The 27532-nt window shown below is 38.0% G+C and overlaps 1 protein-coding gene across 4 annotated transcripts in view; it reads left to right on the forward strand.

The window, feature by feature from the left end:
- The window catches only part of PHF21A (PHD finger protein 21A), a 132387-nt gene that overhangs the window by 25761 nt on the left and 79094 nt on the right, over window positions 1–27532 (forward strand). For all 4 annotated transcript variants that reach the window (XM_037395401.1, XM_037395400.1, XM_037395402.1 and 1 more), the window contains 4 exons: window positions 6737–6777; window positions 10838–10973; window positions 15536–15568; window positions 17711–17776. In XM_037395401.1, the coding sequence (XP_037251298.1) occupies window positions 10920–10973; window positions 15536–15568; window positions 17711–17776 (153 nt within the window). In that variant the 5' untranslated portion in view covers window positions 6737–6777; window positions 10838–10919. The remainder of the gene's footprint in view (window positions 1–6736; window positions 6778–10837; window positions 10974–15535; window positions 15569–17710; window positions 17777–27532) is intronic.

Here is a 27532-nt window from a genome sequence, read left to right on the forward strand (position 1 = left end):
TCTTTGAAGTTTGACTGATAAACTTTGTTTTCTAAAAAAACCCACCAAAAACAACAAAACACCCCCCCCCACCCCCCCAAAAAAAAAAGCCCCAACAATCCAAGTTTCCAGCAATTTTGTGGAATGTGACAGAATGCAGCAAAAAATCTTAGAAATAAATGCCAGGCTCTGCCTTCCACTGAGTTGCATCTTTACATCATGTAAATCTTTTAATTTTTGCAAAAAATTGCCTAGCTCACTGCTTCAAATATGAAATTTTGCTGTTGCACTGTTGGTAAATCGTAAACTCTACAGACTTTATTAGGACTTGGGGTTCCTCTTAGTATATGTGTAGATTGACAGTCCTTCTAAATAACAAAGTAATTCACTAAAATAAAAACTCGGGTCATCCAGTTTTTTATAGGAGTGGGAACTTGGCTTTGCTGCATACAAGGTGGTTTTGTGTTTATCTAAAAACTGGTGAATGGTAACTCACTGAGCAAAGTGCAGCTTGGTGTTCTTGTTCATGTTTCTCTGTCTGCAGTACCAGAACTTTAGTATGCAACAGTGCTGTAAAACATTCCCCATACACTGTTTTCAAGGTACAGAAAGCAGAATTGTACTGGTGATAATTTCATGAATGTTAGAAGGGGTTAAATGGGGAGCACATCAAGCCCTTGGTGTCAAGTCAGGAGGAACTTTTGCCAGGCTTAATAGTGGTCACAGGTTAGAGGCAGACTTTCGGTAACCTTCTAGTCTAGTTTTTATTAAAAAATAAATATGTTTCCCTGAATGCCATATTTATCATACGAAAGGAAATATAAAATCAGGGAATTGAAACTGTTATGGGTTAGTTTTGTTTTATTTTAAAGATGGCTTAAACAGTTAATCGTGGGTGAGTTAAATTATGCAACCCTTTTCCCTTTCAAGTGTAAGTGGCTTTAGGTCGGGCTGAAGAAATATACTAAGACTGTTCAAAGAGGAGGGGTTTGTGCATGAGTTAAAACTGCAAAGGCGCATACCTTCTGTCTGCTTAGGTGAGAGAGGTGATCCTGAGATTTTTTTAAAGCATACTTGTGCTAACTTTCCACTAGGCCAAATGTGGTTTTTCATTTTGCTGAAGAGTGTGATGCCAGGAAAGACTTAATTCAGGAACAGCAACTAACGCCTGTCAGAGCTGTAGTCATAGGACAAGCGCAGCTGAGAGGGTAATCTTCATCTGTTTACATGTGTTTGACTGCCATGGCAAGTTTTGATGGATGTTTTAAAAATCAGCTTGTGAAGTGGTTTTGCTTTTACAACAGGGATGGTCTCTTTAGCTGTAGTAAGTCTTTTTGCTCATTTTCTAAATGTTAAATATAGTACTGCGTCTGCAAAGAGGAATGATGATGTCACACGCTTCCATTTAAACTTAGTTTGATGGGTTTTTTAAGGCCTTGTAGAGAAGGTGAACCAATCTATCCCCAAATGAAACCTGCTTCTGCTGTCTTAAACTCCAGATTGTGTCTGTTTCATGGCTAATCACAGCAGCAGAAGGAATTCGGAGGCAGAACTGAAGCGTGTACTTTAAATCCTGTAAATTGTTTGCATGCATCAATAGAAAAGCCAGGGTCCTTGACCATTTTAGTGGCAAGTATCTACCGGTATTGTGTGAGGATAGGGAAGAGGAAGAGAGAGAAGTTGCAAAGGAGTTGTGCAGACCGACAGACTGGAAGGCATGGCTAGTATGCTTCAGTGCAGTCTCAGTTATCTTGGGCAGTCCTGTTGGTCCCTGTACCACCTGCCTGGCACGCGTTACTGGGACTGACTGGGAGTTCTCCCAGCTGCAGCACAATGGCAAGATCGGGTTCCCTGCACTGGCACACGGGTGGCTCGCTTTTAATCATGGAAGTGACAGCACCAGCGCTGCTAACGATGGTCATTGAAATGTGAGCCTTATAATAATGTAGTTGGAATAGCTTGTATAACCCACATACGGGCTGTGTTTGGTTTGTCTTTTTCTTGAGGCTGCCGAAATCCTGTCGGGTTAAAGAATATGAGTAGTTTAATTTGTGGCTTGAAAATCACAGTAAAGTAACTGTTACAACTTCTTTCCTGGAAGATACAGTCAGAGTGCTCTCTATATACAGCGTGCCTATCAAATACAGGAAGGAGAGCTATTGCTTTGAGGAGTTCACCTCTAAAGACAGATGTCCAGAGAAAACTGTTAATCCCTTCTGTGCGCCGTGTATTTTGCAGCCCCCTCCCCCCAAATTTTAAAATTGTTTTTTAATTAATGTTTTACCCTTATCATTGTCAAGTAATGCTCTGAAATATGAAAGAATGTCAGGCTCACAGTTGCCTGTGCACAACAATTAGTTCATTTTCATCCAAGTCCATCCTGGGCACTGAACAAGACTGAGGTCCTATTGGCAAAAAGTTAAAATCACATCATTAAATATTGTAATGTGATACGTACATATAAAGTTTCTGATTAAAGTTACATGGTCTAACAGTAGACATGTGCTAGCTTCTAGAGTTAGGAAAAATGCTAACAAAAAATGGCTAACATGACTTTCATTTCTGCCGTTTTTTCCACATGAGTCTCTGGTTACAGTAACATACGCTTTATTATATAACTTAAAGGTAATAATAAATGTCTGATTCATGTGACCAAACATCTTAATATACAGATACTTTGCATTTAAATAGTCTTAAACCTTCAGGTGCTGTATGCTAAAATGTTTTTAATCGTCCCAAGGGGCTACAGAATGTTGAACAGGAGTTTTGTGTTTGAGGTCTTCGTTTTCATGACAGGCCTATGAAATGAGTGACTTTTCTCCTTCTTTACAAACTTCAAAAAAAAGTTGAAAGTTGATCTGCAGAATATGATTTCGGTAATGGTGGTGTGTTTTTTCCTTACATATATTGTATAGAACTGTTGAAAAGGTTAAGAGCCTTTTTTTTTTTTTTTTTTCCTGGGGTGTGGGTTATACTACTTTAAATGTATGTATATGAAACTACCCTTTCTGTTAATAATACATCAGATTCTCAATAGTCAGTCTCACTAAGAAAAACAATTTCTAAAACTTCTTATTTGGTTAATGCTAATGTTAATTGGGTTTTGGTTTTAGTATATAGTAAACATAGGTAAGCATTGCTCAAACTTTTTCTTCTTGTATGTTTTGGGAAGAAAGCAGTGTTCTTAATAGAAAGCAGAGGTGGATGTAGAAATATGACTTCCAGAGCTGGGGTTTTCAAACCCCGCAAATATTGCAGAATATCCTGTAAAAATCTGAGATTTAGCTGTGCAGATTCATACCTCAAAACAACTTCAGCATGTGTTTCTAGAGCCTTCAAAAGGCAGCCTCAGTAAAATGAGTAGCTGAGATTTTGTGGTATGCTTCTACTTGCTGAAGTTTTTAAGAAATCCTGCAAAATGCAAAACTCTTGAGACTACTGATATGAGTGATTGTGAGCTGTATAATCTTAACTTCCTAATGTGTTTTGTAGTAAGAGAGGGGCAGTGTGAATTTGTGTATGTACTCTTGCTGTAAACAAGAAATAATCTCCATTCATCTACAGAGCGGGTTTTATCTGGTACCCTTTTCATTAATGCTGTTCTGGGTTGGTTCCCAGTAGCCACAAATGCAGAGAATTTTCAGGAACCAAAGCTATGGATTTAGTTGGTCATAACACTTTTATAGTAGAGAACAGTTTAAGAGCAATGGGAAACATAAGTCTAAGATGCTCGGAGTTACCAGTCTTGGATGTTCTTCATTTCTCTGTCTCAACTCCCTATCTAAGAAAACTTGCCTGTATCAGGCACAAGTTTTTCTGTGGCTCTCATTAATGTGCTGCTTATGAGGAAACCAGTTCTTTGTTTGTTGTAGAGCTTAAATGTTGAATTTTAAAAAGCATGCAAACTGAAAACTCAGAATGAAAAGAAATTATTCAACTGATGCTTCATTCTCTAAGCTTGTCTTCTCTGCTAAATGAGGCAGAGATGCCAATAAAAATACTGTACTTGCATGAGTGCAGAATTAAAGTATTTTGTAGTTCCAAAGGCTTGACTTTCAAACATTAACCTGTTATAAACACTTAAGAAAAAAGCCTGTAGTAAATTATGTACAGAAGAGGATGTAAATGTATTTTCATTCCCTGCCTAGGTCCTCTCTAAGTGACTTCTCCAAGGCAACACAGCAAATCACTGACATAGTCACGATTAAACTCCTGGTTTTCCTAACTTTGTCCTCGGGAGCCCCTGGGTTCTCAGCCTGGGGTTGCAGCCCTTCAGAGTAGTTAAATGCAATCCGAGGGCTTGTAACTGTGCAGCTTTTTTTCTGCACGGTTCAGCCTTGATGAAGCTAGGGTCCCACTATGGAGGTGAGTCTCTGCGTAGGGGGGGAAAAAAGGAAGGAAGGAACAGTTAATCATGCTGTTATTTTTAAGTACAGTTTTCTCTTCAGTTTATGTGTGCCCTTGTACTACAAGTAAATGGCATTTTTCCTTTAGAAATAAAAATCTTGCTCTCTTGTTCTAGGACTGTATTTGCAGATGTGCAGTACTGACAGTTTTTGTGAGCTTTTCAAAGTCAGTCATCTACAGCAGTGAGATTTTTTTTTTGTAATCATTTCTTATCAATAGTATGGAGATGTAGTTGTTTGTTGAAGACAGACTGTTAGTGCTTGCATGATGAAAGAGCTTCCTCTATAGATTTTTGGACCAATTAACTGATTGATAGTGGGAGGCGGAGGTGACAATTAAGGCTTTAATACGGAAGAAGAAACAGCTAAAGTTTGAAAATCACACCCTTTTCAGTACCCTCAACAGGTGCCACTTCAGGTGTCTCTTCAGCACCCTCAACAATGAGGGTATTTCAAGTTCTGCAGCATCAAGAGCAAATGCACTTGGTTTGAATATAGCCTGAAAACAGTCCATACTCTCCAGTTCATAACCTGCCATGTTAACAGTTGGATATTATTTGAACTAACCTGAAATTACTCTAAAATCAATATAACAACTTTAACTTCTGTAGTATTTTGTTTAAAATGTATAATAAAATTTGAGATTAGGAAAGCAACAATCCTTAGTCGCTGCCAGCAGTAGGCTTCCTGTTTTCTTTTCAGTTCTTGGTGTTCATCAGCAACCTGGCTCTGCTGGTGAGTAAATGTAAACTACTCCACTGAGCAAGAGATGATAATCTGGAGTTCTGCTGCTGCATCTGTTTATAAGGCTGGGTGTCCTGTTTTGGCTGGGAGAGAGTTAATTTTCTGTTCGGTAGCCGGTACAATGCTGTGGGTTTGGATTTAGTATGGGAACAATGTTGATAACACACTGATGTTTTCAGTTGTTGCTGGGTAATGTTTATACTAAGTCAAGGACTTCTTAGTTTCTCAGGCCCTGCAAGTGAGAGGGCTGGAGGGGCACAAGAAATTGGGAGGGAGCACGGCCAGGACAGCTGACCTGAACCAGCCAAAGGGCTATTCCATACCATGGGATGTCATGCTATGTGTATGAACTGGGGGACTTGGCTGGGGCCTTGGGATCGCTGCTGGGGGACTGGCTGGGCATCAGTCAGCGAAGGGTGAGCAAATGCATTGAGCATCACTTCTTGGTGTTTTTTTTCCATCTGTATGTTATTCCTCTCTTTCTCATTACAATTGCTGTTGTTATTATAGATTTCATTTTATTTCAATTATTGTTCTTATCTTAACCCACAAGCTTTACCTTTTTCCCTGATTCTCCTCCCCATCCCACCAGGGGAGCAGGGGGAGCTAGCGGCTGCATGGTGCTCAGTTGCTGGCTGGGGTTAAATCATGACACTGGGGCTTAATCTTCAGCTCTGCGAAGACTGTGTGTGGATGGAAACGTACCTGCAAAGATTTTGTTAGCTGTGGAGGTGAAGCTTAAAATATGCTGATATTCTAGTATTTTAGTAGGAAATTGGAGTATTTTTGAGGCTTTTTTTAGCATTAGGCAAAGTAATTGAGCAAATGAGTTATCATTTATGTTTTAGCTTATCTTTTTAGGACTCTGACTCACGAGTTTTTTATGATTCATACGAGCATGATTTAAGAGGTACTACCTTGCTCCGCCGGTAAATGTTGTTCTTCCCATGACACAGGCAGTGTAATGGGCAGTCTTCCTGGCCTCCACAGTTCATGACCTAGCATATTAGCTTAAACTGCCATTGATTTCAGTTTACATTGGTACTCTGGGATTTGAGCTCTAGTGACTGTGCTGACACACCACCTGCTCTACCATCTTTGTTGTATTGGTGTAACCTCTAGCAGCAGAGGTGGTGGGCAAATGTCTGCGGTGGGTAACCTTGTCATATTTAGCTGTGGCAACTGTCAGGGCTTGTGACTTAGATGTTAATAAATGTGATGGAGAGGAGGTATTACTCCCAGGGGAGGGGGACACAGGCCTTGCACAGAACTATAAAAGCTTGTACCTGTAATCTCTTCTTCCCCTAGTGACAGTAATAGTTTGCATTTTAATCCAGATTAGAATTGTAGGTCTCCTTGGCTTTCCCTGCCATGTCAAAAAGATTTTCTTTCCATGTGGTATTTTATAGTTAACATCAGCAATTTAAAAAAAAATGCCAAAAACAAACCCAAAAAAACCTCCAAAAACCCCAAACAAAAAACCCTTCCCCAAAACCTGAATGACTCCTCTCCCCACCTTTCCAAACCTTTAATTTTTTTTTCTTTGTTTCAAACTGTATTAAGCTGTTTGTAACGATTTTTTTTTTTTTGACGTTTTTCTTTTGTAGGAGGGGGTAGAGAGCTGAAGGGAGTAACTTTCTCAAAACCGGTAAGTACTACTTCTCAAGGCTAAGATGGTTTACCTAAGAATAGATGATAAGAAGACCTGGCATCCATTCCTGGAAAAGTTTGATGTTTACTGAAACTGAAATCCTATCTATTCTTATATTCAGGAATTAAATCCTAAAAAGTAAATGTTACTGATGGGAGCCCCAGTCCTATAAATAAAACCACTGTAGGGCTGAGATTTAGACCCAAAGGTCTGTAATTACAGTGGACGTTTAAATTCATGTGCTCAAAAATAATAAAGTTAAAATTTTTTCTGTGTAATGTGAAAAACAAATTTATTTGAAGGAATTCTGTCTAGAATTCCAAGTTATTCAGAGTCCTTTCATAAACACAGAAGGTATTCATGGCTTTTGTGTGGGTCCTACCTTTGTTTCTTACATATATATACTTTGACAGCTGTTTCTAGTGCAGTTTCCAAAATAGGTGTAGTTTAAATAGCATTGTGATACTTTAGAGGTTCTGATGTGGATTATATTTAATTGAGATAATAATAGAGAAGTGCTAATGCACTTATGTGATTATTGTAGAGTTTAAGGTTTCATTCAGTCTCTGAATATTTATATAGTGTATAAACATCTACTACCTTAGCTGCGGTGCATTGGGGTACTTATGTGAGCATGAAATTTGAAGTCTCGAAGCAACCACATAAGAAATAAGGGATTATTTATAACAAATGCGTGCCAGCAAGAAATTGAATGGAGGACTGCTGCTTCCAATAGTTGAAATCAATCCAAGGAATGGTAAATTTACCGCTTGCTCACAGTGTTCTTTCTGGCTGAGGCTTGGAAGTATGTCTGGATGTATGAGAGATACATGTACTCCACAATCCTTTGCTTTCCTTTTGGAAATCACTGATTCTAGCATTGAACAAGGCATTTGCATGTTTTCCTTTAAAAACTAATGGGATGAAGGATGTTTGCAAACCAACCCATCCATGCAATTTCAATCATCTACAAGCTTTTTAATTAAAGTAATTCCACTGTCGTAAGAGTAGAGTGGAAAATACAGTATGTTTTATGATTAATCCAGGGATGGATGGCTTTATATATCTTCTGGTGTGGTATTCTAGGTAGTTCATAATGCCACTAGACTTAAGTTTTAAACTCTTCTCTTGAAGTTCAGTCTAAAAGGATAAAAGTTCAAAAATACTGAAGATGTTTGCACTCATAAAATGTGTGAGACCACTTGCTTATGTAGTTCTGTACCTGCTTTCAAAGCGAAGTTTCTCTTTCCTCACGTATCACACTCTTCGTTTTTGAAGAGGAGTTTTTTTCCTATGTTTAAAATGTGCTTCAGTGTGACTTTGCTGGCAGAAGGTAACGGGGTAAATGATACTGCAAAGAGAGTTGCTCTGAGGCTATAATGGGAATGCTGGAGGAAGGGAAGTAGGAAGGAGGAGTCAAGTCAAGAGTTAGAAAACATACCAACACGCCCCACCCCACCCCCCAAAAAAAACAACAGGAAAACAAGGGGGGACAGGAATAATGACGACAAAAAAGAAGAAATGTCAAAAGTTTGTCAGTCTTTCACTTTTTCTTGGAAGCTTCAGTCTTATGAATTTAAATTAATTTTTCAGGATGTTATACTATGGCACCTATTTCAAATTTATATACGCTGAAGGAATAAATTTTAACACATCTTAAGATCTGCTATCTTTTTAAATTACAATGAAAGAAAAATGTGAAATTGTAACAAATATTTTGGAATGGAATTGAATGATTGGTATGTTACTAGAATTGTTTTGGGTTTTTTTTACTTGTCAAAATATATATACATCAATTTGACAGTGAATTACATTTGTTCATGTCTACACCCCTGTAAACATGGCTAAGCTGAGTAACCACTTCTGCAAAGCACTATCACTTTTTTTCTTACATGTCTTCAAATTAATTTTGAAAAATCTTTCTAGCTGTTCAAGGCATCTATAAAACTGGGTTGGAGTAGTTTTTATGAACCATCAATACTACAATTTCTATCTGTCAAATTAAGTTGTGCATTAATAGTAGTCACTCAATCTTTGGTTTTTGTTGTTTTGTTGGTTGTTTTTTTTTTTTTTAATAGAAGTACCTGTGTCATTTTTCCCATGAACTAGTACAGGTCTATAGTTGCGTGTATTAAAATTATGGATGTTGTTTGCATTCTCAGTTGAGATAACACTCTCATCTGCTGCTTTGCACTTTAAAGTTACCGTGCAGTTACAGAACTATACTAGCTATTCATCACGAGTGCCTTCCCATTCATTGAAAGAAACGGTGGCCATATCTGCCTGTATCTTTACCCCAAAATTGAATTTCCAAGGCTTATGAAAGATTTTATTTTTGCCTCTGTGGTGGGTTCCAGTTTTCATTAGACAGTCTCCCCCATGGTTTTCTGAAGCATGGTTTCTTTTGAAACTGCAATGGTAGGGACTTAATGCAGGCTATAGTTGTTCTTGTCAGTGAGTGGAAGTAATAATCCGGGATTCTGTTTTCTCATTACTGTTTGTGGTAATAGAACAGGGAACTATATGTAATTTCCATGTATCCCTTGATACAAATTACAATTTTATAGAGAGTAGTGCTGCAAAGGCAGCTGTTTTCGTTTATCTGTGTCACATGTGGGAGAGGCCCTTGCAGAAGGTCATTGCATTCGTCGACTAGAAAGTCTGATCAGGCCTTTGTTATTTAAATAAGTAACTTTAAGCTAACAGCAGACAGCACTGACAAAGGATGACTGAATATAATGCTTTTTAAAACCCCTTTCTAGCCCTCTCTTTTTGTAACATCTTTCTGTTTGGAAAGAGAAACAATTACTTTAAATAAACAAAACATCACCACCACCACCGTTTTTGTTTTCAGGAGTTCACAAACTTGTCCAGCACTTCAGTTTACTTTAGTGAGACAATGTTAAAATAAATGTCTCTAACTTAAGGGAATTACTGTATTTTTACAGCCTACATGTCTAATTTAAACTGTCACTATCCTCTTGAAAACAATCAAGACCCATTACGAAGGCCTCTGAGTTGGCTACAATACCTGTGCAATAATTGTGAGGATTTTTCGAAAAAATAAAAAAAAAAAGGAGCTATTTTAACACTCCAGCAATTCTTTAATATGTGATGTCTGGATGGAGAAGTGACTGGAGAGATTGCTATATAATGTTTTCTGATGGCTTTTATGTGTATGTATTTATAGATGTATTTACACAGGTTTCATTGTGATGTGAGCATATGGGATACAGACAGGAATCTTAATCCTGTTTCAGAAGCTGATACTTTCAATGTACGTCTGAACAAAAATCTCTTTTCTGACTTTCAAGGGTTTTAGAAGTATGACTGATAATGCTTTGCTATGTCAGAGGTTGGGAGATTAATTTGTTTGTAGTACAGTGAATATGGTAAACTCATACTCATGTTCTACAAGTAGAATTCCAGGATTAAAAGGATTTTAAAATTAATGGTTTTGAAAACATCTTGTGCTGCTTTATATCAATCTTGTGTTCCTTCAAAATAGGTTTCAACTGAAATGACTAACTCAGCACAAACTTTAGGCAGTGGCTTATTAATATATTAATGTCGCTCTGTCAAATTGCATGCAGGCCATCTCATCTGAGAACAGCTCTATAGTATCATGGAAGTATGTTAATGCAGTACATTCTGTTTAACAATTTATTGCTGTTTGGGTTGCAGAATTTTAGTCACCAGAATACTTTCTCATCTACACAGATTTTTAAAATGTTCTCGGTAGTTAAATTTTGCTAATTCAATATGCAACTGCAATAGGATATTGGTAGGAAATAGCTGCCTGCAAACGAAGATAAGGGACAAGTATGTCAACTTTGGGATATGTGGGAAGTAACAAATTTGGCTAAATGACTCTAAGGCGGCAGGCATTTTGTACAGTCTGTAGAATTTCTTGTGTTGGAAAGATTGTTTGTGTTTAGGCGAGAAAGCTGCAGTTGAATATAGTTCACTACTGAATTCCTGTTCTGTTATAATCTCCTTTTTTTCAAATTGACTTTTCTCCCTCACTAACCCAAAGAAAACCTTTATTTTTCTATAGCACTGGTGTTAAAGAGGAAACCAGAAACTCAAGGCACTGGAATCAGCAAAGACACTTCTAGAGAAAGTGGAGAAGGTAGAGAATGGAGCTGCAGACTCTACAGGAGGCTCTGAAAGTGGAAATTCAGGTTCACCAGGTAATTTGTATTTTCTTGCTTTATACGTTCAAGTAATAGCAGCATTGATAGTATTACTACTACTGGTAACATTAAGTAATAGCACTACAACTGTAGTAATAATTGTTTTATAAGCTTGAAACTGCTTTATAATTTTATACTCTGCATTTTGACCCCACCACCTGTTGTTTTTTAGCAAATGTGAAAAATCTACATATCAGGCTGTGGGTGGGGATATTTTTTTATTGTAGCAGTGATAAACGTTCTGAAAACTCTATTCAGCAACTTCTGTCTGGAAGGTTTTTCTAATGTTCTGAAGCCAACTTCAGTATTCAGTTGGCAATGGAAGAATATGGTGGAGAAATTTTCAAGTGAAATATACCTAGGGCTGCATAGTCTCATCTGGTGCTTCTCTTCTGCAATGTTTCCTGCTTTAGTACTTTCTAAACTTGTAACTGTATAGTTGTAGTGCTCGGGCTCAGAAATTTTTAGATGTTGGGTCTTTTTACTGGTAGCCCATCCAGTATATGGCAGTTTGCCATTCTGTTACAAGACAAATAAGAAATATCAAAAATAATAATAAAATCTAGCAAATGAAAGAGAACATATGCATATTAATTCTTGGAACAAAATTGTTACAGCCATAAACAGAGTAGCTGCCAACTTGAAATGTTAAATTTATCAATGAGACCTTTTCTAAAGACAGTTCTCCAAGTATTTCTGTTGGATATCGGAAACTCACAACTGTTGCACAGTAGACAGAAGAAATATGTGATAGGTTACATTGATCAGTGTAAGCCATCGTAAGAAATTTGGAAAATGTTTCCAAATGTACCTGGTGACTTGTCTAAACAAGTGTTCTAGTTGACTCGCTCATCATTGCAGCAACTACTGAACATAGTGCAAGAACTTGAATGGGTGGATTAGTAAAATTTTGTTTTAACAAAAAACAACTTTCAGCTAGGGAGAAAAACTTGAAAAAGCTAAAGATTAATTTCCAGAATTATGGAGAAGTATTTTATACTCCTCAAAAACTCCAAGGCCCTTGCATTCAAAACTGCAAAGAAGTTTTGTTATGGGTGTAAGGAAATCCAGAAATTACCCATGGCATTTTGCTGCAGGCATTAAAATGTTTAAGGCTAGTAAGTATTTTTTTTTTTCCAATTATTATCTGCTGTATGGTATCAGAACGCTAGCCATGCTTGTGTTTCCATAAAGGCATTTACCTCTTGTGTGTATCTGCATTCCCCTTTATGCCTAAGCTAACCAAAAATTTTATGACTGTGAATTTCAAATAATCTTTAGCATCTGTTCATAATGATGATAATGAACAGCGATGAAGACTGGAAAATGTCCAAAAAGACTTTTTTTTTTTAACAACTTCAAGGGTTTTTGGCCCCATTTGCCTTGGCTGTGCCCAGTCATCACTAAAAGTGAGCTCTGCACTGAAATCAGCTTTAATTAAATTTAGTTTTAGTTGGTGAAACTAGACAAGCAGACGATATCTGAAGGTTTTGTGGTTTTTTTTTTTCTCAAGAGCCTGAATTATGGGAATACACAGTATAAGAACAAGTCTAAATGTTTACAGTGGAAAATAACACTTGCAGCAACATGGTGGGTGCTTCAGTAGACTTTTCTTGAACTGTGTGCGAGTGGATACTGCTGTGCTTGTCAAATGCCCACTGAAAAAAATGAAACTGGTTTTGGTACAAGAAGAAATCTTCAAATGAAATGCTTTGAACTGTATTGTGTATCTTTGAATTTTATAACTTAGAGATATAAATATATATCCCTTCTTTTGACAGTGCTCAGGGTTTGTAGAGAATTCCTGCTTGTCATGTTTTACTTATCTAATATTTATTTTTCTGAGGACTCTCAGAAAAAACTTGCCAGCACTCTCACAGTCGCTGTTTGTTGTCCCCTTGTAAGTGGTGGGCAGGTGTCTATGATGTACAGAGTTCAGCTGTGCCCTGTGAGTAAGGTCTCCCCAGCTTCCTGATGCAGCGTGTCACCTGGGGCTGCTCATACAGCTGTCAAAAGTGACGCTCAGTATGACTGTATTTTTGTTCATAGAATAGCTCCTTGTTTCCTGCCTATTCCAATTCACCTCCAGAACTCTGTCTGAAGCTTTGATGATGATGCTTTGGCAACGTGTGTCTTAAACTACCAGTAAAGACCCAGAGGAGGTGTTTAGTTTAGAAAAAGCTACATTTCTTGTTTTGTTTCGATGATCAAAGAATACTCCATAAATGAAGTCTGACCAGGTCACTTGCTATATCAGAGTACAACTTCAATATTCTACTATTTTCCATGTCAAAGCTATATTGCATGTCCTGAGAAGAGATGCATCAAATCTAAATAGCTTATTCTGCGACTGTGTTGACTTAATTAAGGTTATTTTGAAACAGTCTGCTCTTCATAGTTTTGATCACAAGAGGTGTTGAAGAAGTTATATTTAGCTATCCTCACAGAAGGGTTGGGTTTCATGGATGACTTCTCGAGCTGATGTATGGAAAGAACCTAAAACATCCTTTTCCCTCTCTTATTTCATAGTGAAAAGATCAGTAGGTTTTAAAAATCTTAAATTTAGCTTGCATTTAGGATCAGTGCAAAGGAACTTTTTTCCCTGATGATTGGATGACACAGTATTGTGTGATCCATAAATTTAGCAATGCTTCATGAACAGTTTACAGTCACTGACTGTATTGTCTTATGACTGAGTCTGTACGAGCACCTTGTAGAAAAACTAACAGATTTGTGTCTTGTCAAACTGAGGCAGAAAGCACAGAGGAAAAATAAGCTAGGTATGTTAGCAAAAGGCTAATATGGTACCTTAGCTCTTGTGACACCAAATGGCAGCCTGACGAAACAATAATGCTCAGCGTAGGTAAACGCCAAGTGATGCGCTTTGGGAAAACAGTCCCGGTTTTACATCGGCAGTAGCAGGCTGTGAATGAGCTGTTGGCACTGCGGAAATCCTTGCAGTATGGAGTACTGCTGCATGCAGTTTTAAACTTTGTTTCCAGGTGATAAAAACTAACTAGAACAGTAAAGGGAAGAGTGCTAAGAGTGAACAAAAGAATGGAATGATTTGTGCGTGAGGAGGCTTTCAGTCTGAAGAAGCAATGACTGATGGAGGAATGTGGTGTGGTAAAAATGTAGGAAGAAGATAAATGAGAGACAGTCATAGAGTATCTCAAGTTGGAAGGCACCTCTAAGGATTGTTGAGTCCAACTTCCTCTTGACTTGAGTCAAGACTGGTTTTCCATTATCTTATTTGCCCCTCTTGTTTGTATTATCAGGAGACAGATTCAAAAGTGAAAGGAAGACTTTTTGCATGAGTCCTGTAGTTTAACTTTGGAATTTACTGCCACAGAATCCTGAGTGTTTTCCTGAGTTCAAAAAGTAATTAAGGCGGATTAATGGAAGAAGAGCATGTTACTAGCTATTAAACCCAAGACATAGTCTTTGAAGACATTAGAGATGTAAATCTCTGAAAGATGAGTGCTAACACGCTATGCTTGTCCTGCACAGACGTCATGCTGATGTCTCTGCTGTTGGCTAGTACTAGAAAGTGCAGCAGGTAGGTCTGTTGTCTGATGCAGAATTATATTGGTTATGCCTTTTTTTTTATTAATACCATTTTTATGACGTGAAATGAAATGACTTTTAAAGAGAACTAGTTAACAAAGTCTGAGTTCTGAACAGTATCAGCGTAGGTGGAATGAAACGTGGTTTTCTTGCTTGTTTTGTCCTTCTATTTCTCACTCCTTTTCCTGATTCTGATGAGCAAATACGGAAGAAAGTACAGACTTTACATTGTTCTTTGCATGTGTGGAAGGGACACGACAATGTGGTGAATAAGCGTGGCTGTCACCAAAAAAGAAATCAGGAATTCTTGGTTTACATTGTGGACTCTGCTTTTCTTTGGTGACAGCCTGGTAACTTTTTCCTCGCTTAGCAATAGACAGCATTCTCCTGCAGCTGCCTGAAGGAAGCGAAGGAGGAAGAATAGTGAATGGTAACCATCTGTCTGTTTTCCCTTGGATGTGCAGGGCATCTCTTCTACAATAATCTCAATCTCTCTCTGAGGGAGAAAAGTGGCAAAGATACTTCTGAACATGGGTCCTGCATGTGCTACCAGCCAAGCCAGCACACAGGCGGACCCTCAGTACTTGAAACATTCTGCTCTTGAATATACAAACAGCTTTTGTGCCTGCAGTGGTTATCTGTGATTTGTGCTTCTTGTGACTGCAAGCAAAAAAGGCAGCAGTTCTAGAGGAGATACAGCTATTAGATTATTTTACCCAGCTGGCTTAAATTGTCCTTAAAAGGCATCACTTGTTGCAAGAGCTGCTTATAAGGAGCAAAAATGGTGGCTTAGTGGGGGAGATTTGTTAAATTAGTAAGAATGGGTTTTGAAATTATATAATACTGGATTCCAGGCCTTGCTGTTAGATGCTGTAAAATGAATATTTTGCTTTTGTAAAAGTTCTTTAAAAATGTTGAATTTTAAATTGTTCAACAAGATCCGTAATGAAAATCCTCATTGTATTGTTGCATCTTTCTTTCTTTCTTTCTAGAAACTGGTTGCCCAAATGAAGCAAGACCCACAGGTAACTGCTTATTTTTGTATTGCATTATTTACCTTTAAAAATACAGGAAATAACAGTGCATGAAGCTTGAGCATTTCAGATATTTCTTGATTGTGTTCTTCCTTGCTAACATGGTATTTAGAAGAAAGCTGTTATGAACAAATCTTTAATCAATGACTGTTGGAGAGTTAAAACAAAACCAAAACTTCTGCCTTTATGGAGCCTTTTGCCTCATATTCCTAATAGTTTAAATCAAGTGACTTGCAGGCTATGGTGCAGTTCAAACATGCTGTTAAGTTTCTGATTCTATTGGAAGCTGCTTTCCATAAAACCTGCCGTTACTAGAATTTGCTTTTTTCTTTTTTTGAGTATCAGAAGGCTCACAGTTGTACAAGAAGAGATAGGATATTCTGTCCGAGAAATTTTGTCCAAATAAAGAACATAGCTTAAAGCTTTGTTCAGATTGCCAGTCTTAGGTATCTAACTTCAGCACTGTAGTGCCCAAAGAGTGAGGCCATGGCCTTGGGATGTTCCATAGCTCCTGAAGCTGGGTAACTAGACTGCTTGCACAGACGGCCGAAGTCATCCCTTTCCCAGTGACTGTGTCAGGAGACTGGGTTACCTCGTGTGGCAATGAAGCACTCCAGTGTGCTGAATGGAGAGTTCCACGGACTTCTCTAATCGGTCCCAAATGTTGAGTAGAGGGATAAAGGCAGCTCACTTGAGGCTTGCTATTAAATGCTTTTATCCCCATACAATGCTAATTTAATATTTAGCCCCGTAATTTTCTGAGCTCAGTGGAGTGGGAGGACAGCTCTTTGTAACAGTCAAGTAGACCCCTGACGGGGAGGGATGAGCAGGAAGTAGGGTGGTATTGGAAAATCTGCTTTCCAGAACTTCCTTATTATGATGGTATTTGGGTAAGGTCTGCTACTCTTGCTTGCTGGGCAGGCCGGCCTGCTAACGATTAGCCTGCCGAGCAGTTTGCTTTCAGTTCAGATCTGCTGAAAGCCAGGTCATCCTGCAAGCAGCCATGCAAAGTTCCTGAAGCCAGGAAGAGTAAATCTGGTCTCTGCTTCCGGGGCTCTTAATGCATTTTTATCCAAGATTATTAAGTGGAGCCTAGAAGAAGGGAGGATGACTGGTCAGTATCTGGTTTTGCTACAATTGTGTGTATATTGGAGAAGACTATCTACAAGCTGAGATTGTAATCCAATTCAAAATTCTTTGGAGGAATATAAAAATAGGGAAGTTGTCCTGAGCATGAAGTTCCTATAGCAATATTAGTCCTACATTTTAATAATTCTGTGTAGCACAGCAAACTTGTGTAATCTAGTGTAGAGTTTACAACATAAATGAGAGTGGAAAAAGAGAAAAATGCAGGGAAGCTCACTTACCTGTCATGCTTCTGTAGAGCTTCATAGGCTCTAAACTGAGGACAGATACTTTTTTTTAAATTATTTTTAGTAGGAAAGAAATAGCCCTGGTAAAAAATTTTCTGACCACATCTTTATAGTGATGCTCCTGGCTTTCAAATGTTAAACTTAAAGTGCTATTATAAGCAAAGTACAGATACGAATGGTGTGCTAAGGCAAATGTCATTCTCTTAAATAGTCTAAGGCATAATCATACATGGAAGTGAAGGTTTAGCTATGTTTGCCTTCATTTGACATGTGTGTCAATTAAGATTTAAGAGATATGTTTGATGGTGCTCTACAGAGTCAAATGTACGATAATTTCTTTGCATAAATACCATAGGTGAGAATGCTTTAGGTAGCATCCTGTACCATACTGTTGTATACAATGTGATGCTACTGTATTACATATTAACAAACATTTCTCATTTAATTTGTAAGCTTGATGAAATGTACAAATATGCTTTCTAATGTGGTAAGCACTAATGGATGTTTTAATGAAATCTTCGTTCCAAACTGGGTTGTCTCTCTTGAGTGCTAGAAGGGTCCTCTGGTGATTGTCGCACTCAGTGCCTGGAGTAAGGCTTTGTTGAGCCTCTTGAATTTTATTGGCTGTACATCCAGAGGTGCTGTATTTGTAGTAAACTATGCAAAAAAAACAACAACAACAAAAAAACCACCTTCCTGCTACTACTCTGTGTTAACAAATGGAATATCTTTCTCACAGATATTTTTTCTTTCTAATCAGAACGCTGATTTGAAGAAACAGCTTCATGAACTTCAAGCCAAAATCACAGCTCTGAGTGAGAAACAGGTAGGGAAACAGAGATGTATTTTTAACACCCTGTTCTAAATATGACACTTTTCCCAGCTTCCAAGAGAGCTGCTAAATTTTTAAATGCAAAAATAAGTGTGGGCAAGCAGACACTTCTGATTTTTACTTGATTTCTCAACAAAAGGTAGGGTAAGTTATTGCAAGTCTATCAAACAAGGAACTAGGGTAATCAGTGGAAGCTATAGCGATTTTTCTTGTGTTGAAACTAATGTTTTATATTAAGGGAGCTGGGAAAATGAATGAATTTTGTTACTTCCTTTATTATGATCTTGAAACTTTGCCTAAACCAGAATGGTCTGGTTTAGAATATCTTAGCTGGTCCACCCTGTTGTGTCTGGATGAGTATGCTGGAATTTTTCTCTGTGTCTAGACCAGTTAAATTCATGTCAGTTATGGGAACCTAATAGAAAATTCGGAAATCAGGTGTGTGGGTTTTTTACCACATTAAATTATACCACAATTGTCTTATGTTTTCCATTTGATACAAATTCTCTGTGGCAGGTCTAAAGTATTGAGTAATAATTACAACTGAATGCTTCACAGAAAGATTGCAGAACTTGAAGATGTATCTTGTGGGTGACTAGAAGGAAAAAAAGTAACATTGAGAGATCTACAAAACTTGTTCTCACTTATGTTTGATGTTTTGTTGGGGTTTTTTACAATACACAGAGAAAACCCTCATAACACAGCCTCCACAAAATCTAAACTGACTTAAGCGGTCCCTTAATTGTATTGCTGCTGTGTCAATAACAGAAGCAAATTAGGTGAATAGATAACATCTTTATAGAGGGGAAACATTTTAGAATGTGTGCATAGGTAAGAATATAGCTACGTATCAGTGTCACATCTAGATATATGCATTCACCTGTTATTACCTGCATGTGTTCTGTTTTGAGAATTACCTTCCCTAAGGAACTGGGGAGACAGAGATTAACATTTATCTAGAAATTTTGTTTACTAAAAAATTATAGTGTGTTTTAGTAGTGGAACAGCGAGTCTAGAAAGGAACACGTAAGGACAATAAAGAAAATGATTTTCTTAATGAGAAGACTAATTCAACAAAACCTGAGGTTTTGCTGATGTGATGGCATGCCTCTCTTAAAGATGATTTATTCTCTAAAACCAGCATGAGCCTCTGCGTGTGGCTGTGTCTCACAGCAAGCAGCTTCAGAATTCTCTGGTAAGCTCTGGAGGCTCATGGTAATTTCAAAATTAGCTTGCCTTGATGCCACGAAGCAAGTCGTGTTGGCTATCAGTTCACATGATCAGCAGGGACAAGCAGTGAGATAGTGAGTGGAAGGTAAGAAGTCAGTAAGTTTATGTTAATGTAGCATTTAAACATGGACCCTAACTCTTTAAAGTTATGTTAGAGCGGTCTATACTAACATGTATTTTAAATTACCCATCACCAGAAATGCAGCTGTGTCTGTTCTATGAAAATTGCAGCTCGGAGTACTAAAGCGCACTTGTCCATGGGATGAATGTGGGCTAAATTCCAAAAGACACTGAAAAGTAACTTTCTAACTTAATTTCTACCACACAGCGAATACAGTCAATGTGAAGCCACAGTCTAGTTTCCTTTGTATTTTTATGGTTTTGATTCAGAAGAATAGTGAACTTCTCTATGATTGTTAAATTTTAAATATTTTCTTGTATCTACCACTGGACCACAGAGCTGCCAGTGTCCCAGGTGATAGTGTTCCTGAAGTAGTATGGCTGTTAAAAATGCAATGGTCATGGCAAATGTGAATTCTAGAAAAAAAACCCCACAACTTTCCAGTGCAAAGAAATGCTCTCTGCTTATTTGTAGGAATCTGTCGTATAAACGTGTGTGGCTTAGCAATGCAGAGTTGAGCAGCATCTTGGAGACTACATCAAAGCCTTCCCCTCCCACCCCCCCCACCCCCGCTCTCACTTTCATTTCTCTTCAGAAGAAATAATTATTATCAATTGTTTTATGGGGAGAATTTTATCCAGCAACTGAATTTTTACACCGCATGGAGAAATGTGCGGTTTGGCATAGTAAATAAACACTTTACATTGTACAATGTATTTTTTGAGGAGTGTAACGTGTTATCTGTACTCTTGTTTAGAGCCAAGTAAGTAGTCTTGATGTCTGATGTCCCATGAACAAACTCTGAGGTCCTAACTCTACTGTGGACAGTTATGGGAGGCATAATTGTCACTGTTTGATAAGCTTTTAATGAAGTGTAAAAAACTGAGGTTCCAGCCTGTGTGTGGTCCCTACTTGAAGACAGCAGTGTGGAGCTGAGACCCTGGTGTTGAGAGGCACAATACTGAAATATTTCTGGCTTCTGAAATATTATGTCGGTCTAATGCACCCTTTTTCTTTGCTTTCTTATTTAATGAAGTTGCATGAAGGCTTGCGCAAGCACCAAGGCAGTGGTAGGTTAGTTAAAAGCTTTTAATTGCTTTAGGACTCCTCTCCGTTTCTGAAGCATTGTGAGAGTAGTCACTGCAGTGACTCTTAGTGGTTTAGGTTTCGTGCAGAGAATTAATGGTGACAGCTCTGTTCAGAAGTTTGTGAAATTGAAGAGATCTGGGAAAGTACGAAAGAAAGCAAGTAGGCTGTGCAGCGTGTAGGCTTAAACCTAAAGAAACTTGTTAGCTGATGCAGGGCTAAGCTGTTACAGCATAAGGTATGTCATGTATTCATATATTTTTTGAAAATGTAGAAGAGGTGAAAATAAATACTTTGCTTTGTTTCACCTGGGAGATGATCGAGTGATGTATACTGATGGTGTTATCATATGGAAAAAAAACTTAAAAAAGGGAAAAAAACTTACTTAAAGATAATTTGCGTTTAAAGGGCAGTAAAGGCGAATCCTTCAGACTATTATTTTCCTCTGCTAGTATCTTTATGTTATTACCATGGAGTTCTAAACTCTGCTTACCTTATTTTTCTCATCAGGGGACAATAAAATTAATTCGGTTTGTCTTGTTCCTCAGCTATACATGTGAGCGTGGCTGTTGGAAACCCTGAACACATTGGTTTAAAACTGGTTTTCACTTACTTCCCCTACCCCTCTCTTCAATAAAGAGAAGTTGTGTAACATCTTGCAAAACAGTTTTAATTGCCAGATCTAAGCTTGGGTTGTAAATATGAGTTCTGTTGCTGTGTAGCGCTGTGTTTTGTTATTTTCACATCTTTGTAAGACAATCATAGTCTTAGCACTCTTTCCTTCACTTGTATTCTACCATAGTGTCTTTCTTTGGCATCCTGTGTTGTAGACTTTAGCCCACAATTACCTATCACTACTCAGCTTTTTTCTGGATTAAATATACTCCTTACAATAAATAACATGAAGAACGCATTCTTGAATTTTTCCATGAGGAAGTTTACTAGCGCGTCCTTTTCTTACTTTGCTGAGGTGGGGTGGAGATTGTTACCAGTGATGCTAGTGAAACTGAGGGAGAGCAGGGCTAACTGAATGGAGCAGGAGGGATGTAATCTTGAAGTAACACTTTTTTCTGCTTCTTTCCCTCCACACTTAATTAAAAATTATAATACAATCTTGCAGATACATCATCACTGAGTATGTATCATAAGAGTACTTTCTTCCAGTGACAAGGAAGAGGTCATATTTATTTGACTAAAGAAATTTGAAGAAGTGGGCGGCAAACAAATGCTTTTTAGCAATATCATGTCAAATACAGATGAATTTCTACATCTGCCTTTATCACAGTTTCTTCAAAAAGTTGGAGCGACATCCTGTCTTAAATGTGGAAGAAAGCTTAGAGGAATAGTCTTTTGGCCTTATAGTGAAATGGTGATGGTGATAAGCATATGCTAAAGAAATTCCATGGCTCTTCCCCCTGTATTTGTAAATAAAATGAAAATGTCTCTTACTGTAGTTGCATTGGAATACATTGAACCTTTAGGAAAACAGTGAAAACTAGACTTGTATTCTAATGCATTTGCTCTTGACATGGAAAGAATAAAGCAGATTCCTTTTGTTATTTTGATTTCTAAGGAGCTGTATACGCTTGTAGGGAAAAAGTACTGAAAAATAGTTGTTTGGCATAGGGATACTTGTGTGTTTATTTGTCATGGGGAAAAAAGTTTAACATACTTCACTGTGAAGAATATTTGAAACTGTAGAATATAATCAGAAAAAGTGCACACTATAAAAGCAAGCTTATCTCTATTATTATGAATAGGCAGATGTAGTGACTTTTGCTTGTATTTAAAGTTTACATCAGATTGAGGTGGTTGAGGTTACTTTAAATCCTGTATATTCAGGGTGAGATTCCTTTCAACCTTGCCACTAGGCAGCAAGTAATAGGAAAGGGAATTTGGGGAGCATTTTAAGAATGGTAGTGTAATTTAACCATGGTTTTGTGTAGTTGAATAAATGTAAACATATGGTTTAGACTGACAAAGGAAACTTGTTATTTAAGTCTTCAAAAACTGTCAGGAATAGGTTTCAGCATTAATGTTGCTATATTTATTACAGGTACCATAACTGAGTAATGAAAAGATTGGTAATGTGCATAAATTCATCCTGTGAGACTGTTCTTCTTGAATGCTTGTCAATCACAGTAAAGGTGAATTTTTATGGAGGCTTTTTGAACACATTATCAGAAAATTGTACCCGAAACATGTTCCATCATCCTCTGTAAAGATAAAAGGCAGTGTTTTGGTGAGAGGAAAGTAAGTGCAAGAAAGCTAGAGAGCAGGAGTGAAATTGGGTACAGTTAACGGGTGTACAAGAGCACCTTGAAATGCTTCTGCATAAGAAGGTAGGCAAGATATGCCTGTAATTTGTAGATACTGCTAATGAATACCATGAGAACTTTAGGGCTCAAAATCTGGAAATAAATAATGAAGCCGCTCAATCCTGTCGGTTTTGTCTGGCGTTTCTAGTCTCTCATTTCACCAGAATCCATCAAGGGCTTATTAAAATGCCAGTTATTTTGTCAGTGATGGAGGAAGTGTGCAAATGTGTCACATGAACATATGGTAACTAATAACTTGAGGCAGGTGATGCTTAATTTCAGTTCCGGTTGTTTATCCGGAACTGTACATATTGCTAAACAACTCTCCTTTTTTAAGTAGATGGCATGAATGATAGGTATGCTAATTTCCATGTGACGGCAAGCATCCATTTATGCCAACTGTTTATAAAGCATTCTTAAAATACATGAGAAACTATTCTGCACCTTCCCAGAGTTTGGTTTTAATGATAAAACTCTGTGGTGATATGCTTACCTCTGCCTCCTCCCATAATTGACTGTTTGTAGATTCCTTTCTTAGGTGGTTTGAAGTAGCAGTTTTTCCTGTCAATTTAAATTCCTGTCAATGATGCTGGTCTATCTGGACGTAAGGAGGAGTAAGTTAACTGTGAATCATTAGACCCTTTTGAACCCTCTGATCAGTGTGAACAGCACCTGTTCAGAAGGTGAATGTTTGTTTGAGGAATCTGCATGAGCTTGCTATTTTAGTCTTTGGTATTTATTTAATTCGCATCCAAATATTGCGTGAAAATGTGAATATAATGACTTCTCATTATCTTCCATATTCTCAAGATATACTCGGTGAAGCAAACTCTTGAATGTTGTACAGGTGATTGTGGATAGGCAGAGTGCATGCATCTCTCCCTGCTGCCTCTTTTGCCCTGAACTCTTTTACAAAACTGATGTTATAATCTTCTGCATGTGACTGAAATATTGCTAAGCTTTCTCAGAGCTTTTGTAATGCTTAAATCGTGATTAAACCCATACTGGTATATAAACTTGGATTTCTCATTCTTCTCTTAATGTAACTCCACCTACACTTCTCACTGTTAGTTTGTGAACATAATTTTTGCATATTTAATATACATTAGCACCAGAGTAACATAATTTAGGAAATGCAAGTGACCATTTCATGATAAAAGGAGAAAAACTCTCCTCGCCTTCCCCTTGCTACCCTTCCTTCAGCACTGATTTTCTGGCTCAACTTTTCATTTTTGAGTTCCTGTTGTATTAAAGCCAGACTTGGATGCAGCTGGAGAACTTTTTTAATTGAGCCTAGTTGGATACATCTTTCACGTTCATATAAGCCAGGGCATAACTCCAAAATAGCCTGCTCTGCCTGAAAATCAACACTGTAGATAGAAAACGGGCAGTTAAACTACAGTATTTCCTTGAAAATCCCCTACTGAGGGTGAGAGTTGGTTATCAGGTACTCCTGCGTGTTTTGACTTGCTGGATATCCTCACACATCAGTAGTTATTTCAAGACTTACTGTTCCCTTTCCCCTTTTATACTGGGAGGAAAGGCAGGTGAAACATCAGACTGTGATGACTGGGATTTAGGTTGTTTGGTATAGCACGCTTAAAGGTGTCTTAGGTAGAGAAGACTGGGAAAAAGGATTAAATCTACTAATCATATAAGTGAAAACAGATTAAAATAGCCCATTCTGCTTTGTTCTGCGTGCCTCAGTGGAACAACCTCCCAGCTGCAGAAACAGTATTTTGATTTATTCCAAGTGTATCAGTATTAGAAGGAGAACCAAATCCAGGGATCTGCTTTTCAGAGCTTTCTGGACCTTTAGTTCCTATTGGAGTTGTTTGGTTCCCAGCTCTTCTGAAAATTGTGTTGGATTTTGGAATGGAGGAGAAAAAGGCAGTGTGTCTAATGCCTGGAATACAGGCAAAACCTTCTCTTTGCTGTTTGTTCTCTGCTGCCTGGTACTTGATTTGAAAATAAGCCACTTCCTGAGATTGTGCTTTTCTGCACTGAGTTACCAAATGTAGTACAGCTATGGGCTACAGTATTTTTATTATTAGAGATTCTTATTTAATGGTACTGTGCCAAGAACAAGACTAACATGGGCAGTCAGCATTAGGTGGTATTTTCCAGCATCTGGGTTACACATTACACCCTCGTAGTGCATTGTGGAACCACTCAGTTCAACTCCTCATGCTTGTTTTTGGAAAGGACCAAGGTGAATGTGATACATTGCATTGCTTCTGTAGTGCCAGTTTGGAACTGGTTTCTGTTACTTTGTACTGGCCTTTACACATGGGCTTTTGGAGTCCTTTATGGTGGACACTGGACAAATAAAGAGTCTTTCTGGAAGTGATTTAGAGAAAAGGTGGCATGCTACAGAAGCATGGGAAAGCCAAATGCATGTAGAATTTTTATAAAAGTTTATTTCAAGGTTTGACTTCTCTATTTGAATAAATGTTATCTGCACTTATTGCTGTAGTCGCTGTGAGTTGGTGGTTTGGTCGTGTCCGTGTCCCTGTCTCCTCCCCCGCCCCTCACCCTCCCATTTTATTGTGGAGATAGGCTTGAGTCTTGAAGGGCTTAAAGAGAGAACAAACCTTAAGGATTAAAAGGGTAAGAATGCCCTTGATGGGGTTTTACTAGGTCTCTGTGCTTTTCCTATATTGACACTGTGGTAGAGAGAGAATGCAGTCTTCATCCTTAGGAAGCATCAGCGTTCACTGAAATTATAATCTAGTATATATTTTCTGTCCATAGAAATAATGACATGTTTTGGTTTTTTTCAAATGTAGGTGAAGTCAATGTGAATTCTACTGTTTGTGGACATTAGATATAGTCAGTTTCTTTCAGTATGGTACTAATTTCTGGGTTAACTTTAAAAATACTTGTTCTGACTTTTAGAAACTTCAAAAAGTATATAATCTCTTCAGAGCAACTTTTCCCCTGCTGTTGCATTGCAATAACTGGTTAGCAGATACCTGATGGGATGTCAGGGAAGATAGGTGGTGGTGGAGGCCACAGAGATGTAGGTTTTCTTGGTGTGTTTTTTGTTTTAATTAGGTCCGTTATTCTCTGAGCTTTTCCTACTTCCTCCTTCGTGCTGTGTGTCAAAACAGGTATTGCCGTGCAAGGTGTTACTCTCAACTTTCCCCCTTTACTGTAGCGTAACAGGTAGATTTAGGCAGTGGTGAGTGCTGAATTCTGTTGGAAATTTTGCTGAAATTAAGTTTTTGAATTATTATGGGGATCAATAAAGAGGCAGAGGAAAGAGTACTGCCCAGGAGGCAACTCAGACAAGCGAACCTAATTCTTACCATTCTGTGTTGCCCTTGCGATGGTCCACCCCTCGCTCCACTGACTATAGAAAATTTGTAGGAAGATTAAGTTTCAACTAGCTCCTGTTGAGTTTGTTACCTGCTTTCTCTACAACACGTATCTGATGTATTCTGTGGAAAAGAATTTTTATCCTATTCTTTCTCTTTTAATAGTGAGAACTTCTAAGTGTCGTCTTAAAGTAGACTTGAGAAAGCCCTTGAGTTGTGATGAGCATTTCTTCTTTGTCCTGTAAACTTCCTTCAAGGTTAGGTGAGGTGAGTTAGAAACAATTAAGTAGTTGTGATTCCTTTCTGCCCACCCCCTGTCTTTCTCAAGATTTCCTCAGTAAAATGTTGGCAGTGTGTCATAGTAAATGGACACTAATGTGTAAAAGAGTTGGACCCAGGCTGCCCTATGTAGCAAGGAGAAATAAGCCAGCTTTTTCCTTACCCACTAAGTAAAGCCTCAGTGATGGTGTTTGTACTGTTTATAGAAGGCAGAACTTGTTTACCTTATTTTTCCTTTAAAAGTAAACAGAGAAAAATTACATAGGAGCTCTAATATGTGATGTGAATTTTTGAAACACATGCTTTAGAGCTGTTTAATGTCCTGCAGAACAGTGAGTTGCTATCCTTTCATTTTATCCTTCCGAAAATTTGAATACTTGGCAGTATTTCAGCCTGTGAAGTCTTGCTCCACATCCATGCAGTCTCTTTATAAATTGCTTCATTTTTCGTTCTAGTATGGCAGCTTTTCAGAGTAACGCTTTGTCCTTTAGAGTTGCGGCCAGCCCAGAGCAGTGTGGAAGTGCCTGATTGTCAGCAGCCTTCTAACGTCAAAAGCTCCACGCACACCTTTGGGCTGGTAACAAATGCTTCAGCAATCAGCTTAGACAAAACTACATTCTCAAGTTCTCCAACTCATTCTAAACTTTGTCATATATGTCAAGGAACAGAAATATCCCATTCTCCAAGTAAATCATTTGGGGGAAGCAGTTTTACAGCAGCCCAGAACACTAAGCTCCTAGTGTTTGTCTGCTGGGCAATTAAAATTGTGTGCCCTAAAGGTACTATGTTCTCTGTTTGAAACATGGAAACAGAAGAACCTTTTACATTTCTGAAGCTTTTTTCAAATGAGAATGACTTACTGGCTGTCCAGGGTTCAGTTCTACTTGCCATATAAGATCTACTTTCTCAGCATCTTGTCTTCTGTAATATGCAGGAATTCTGCACTTGAAGGCTGGTTTGGTAAGTGTTTCTTCCATACAGTGAGACTCTTCAGAAATGAATTATTGGGATGCTTTAGTGTGTCAAAATTGTTCACTTCAAATAGATGAAAAGCAGCAAAATCTTGCTCTGTCTAAATGTTAGAATTTCTTCTGCTACCAGACCGGGACTGGTGCTTTAATATCTTATGGAGAGAATGGCCCTTTGTAGGGGAACTGGCTATCATATACGTATTCAATAATCCTACTATTGGTTAGAGAACTGAATATCGTTCCTTCTTTTGAACTCCTACTCTATTGTTTGGTTACCTATCAAGGTACTGTCATTTGGGACAGAATTTCATTGTAGGTCTGCTTTTAACATAGCCTTAGGAACTTCAGAAGTTACTGTGTAAAGGATTTTGGTGCACAATACAGTGCTGAAGTGGAGAAGATTGATTTTAATCAGATACTAGACT

Source organism: Falco rusticolus, chromosome 7 (genome assembly GCF_015220075.1).
Source record: "Falco rusticolus isolate bFalRus1 chromosome 7, bFalRus1.pri, whole genome shotgun sequence".
In the NCBI taxonomy this organism is placed as follows: domain Eukaryota; kingdom Metazoa; phylum Chordata; class Aves; order Falconiformes; family Falconidae; genus Falco; species Falco rusticolus.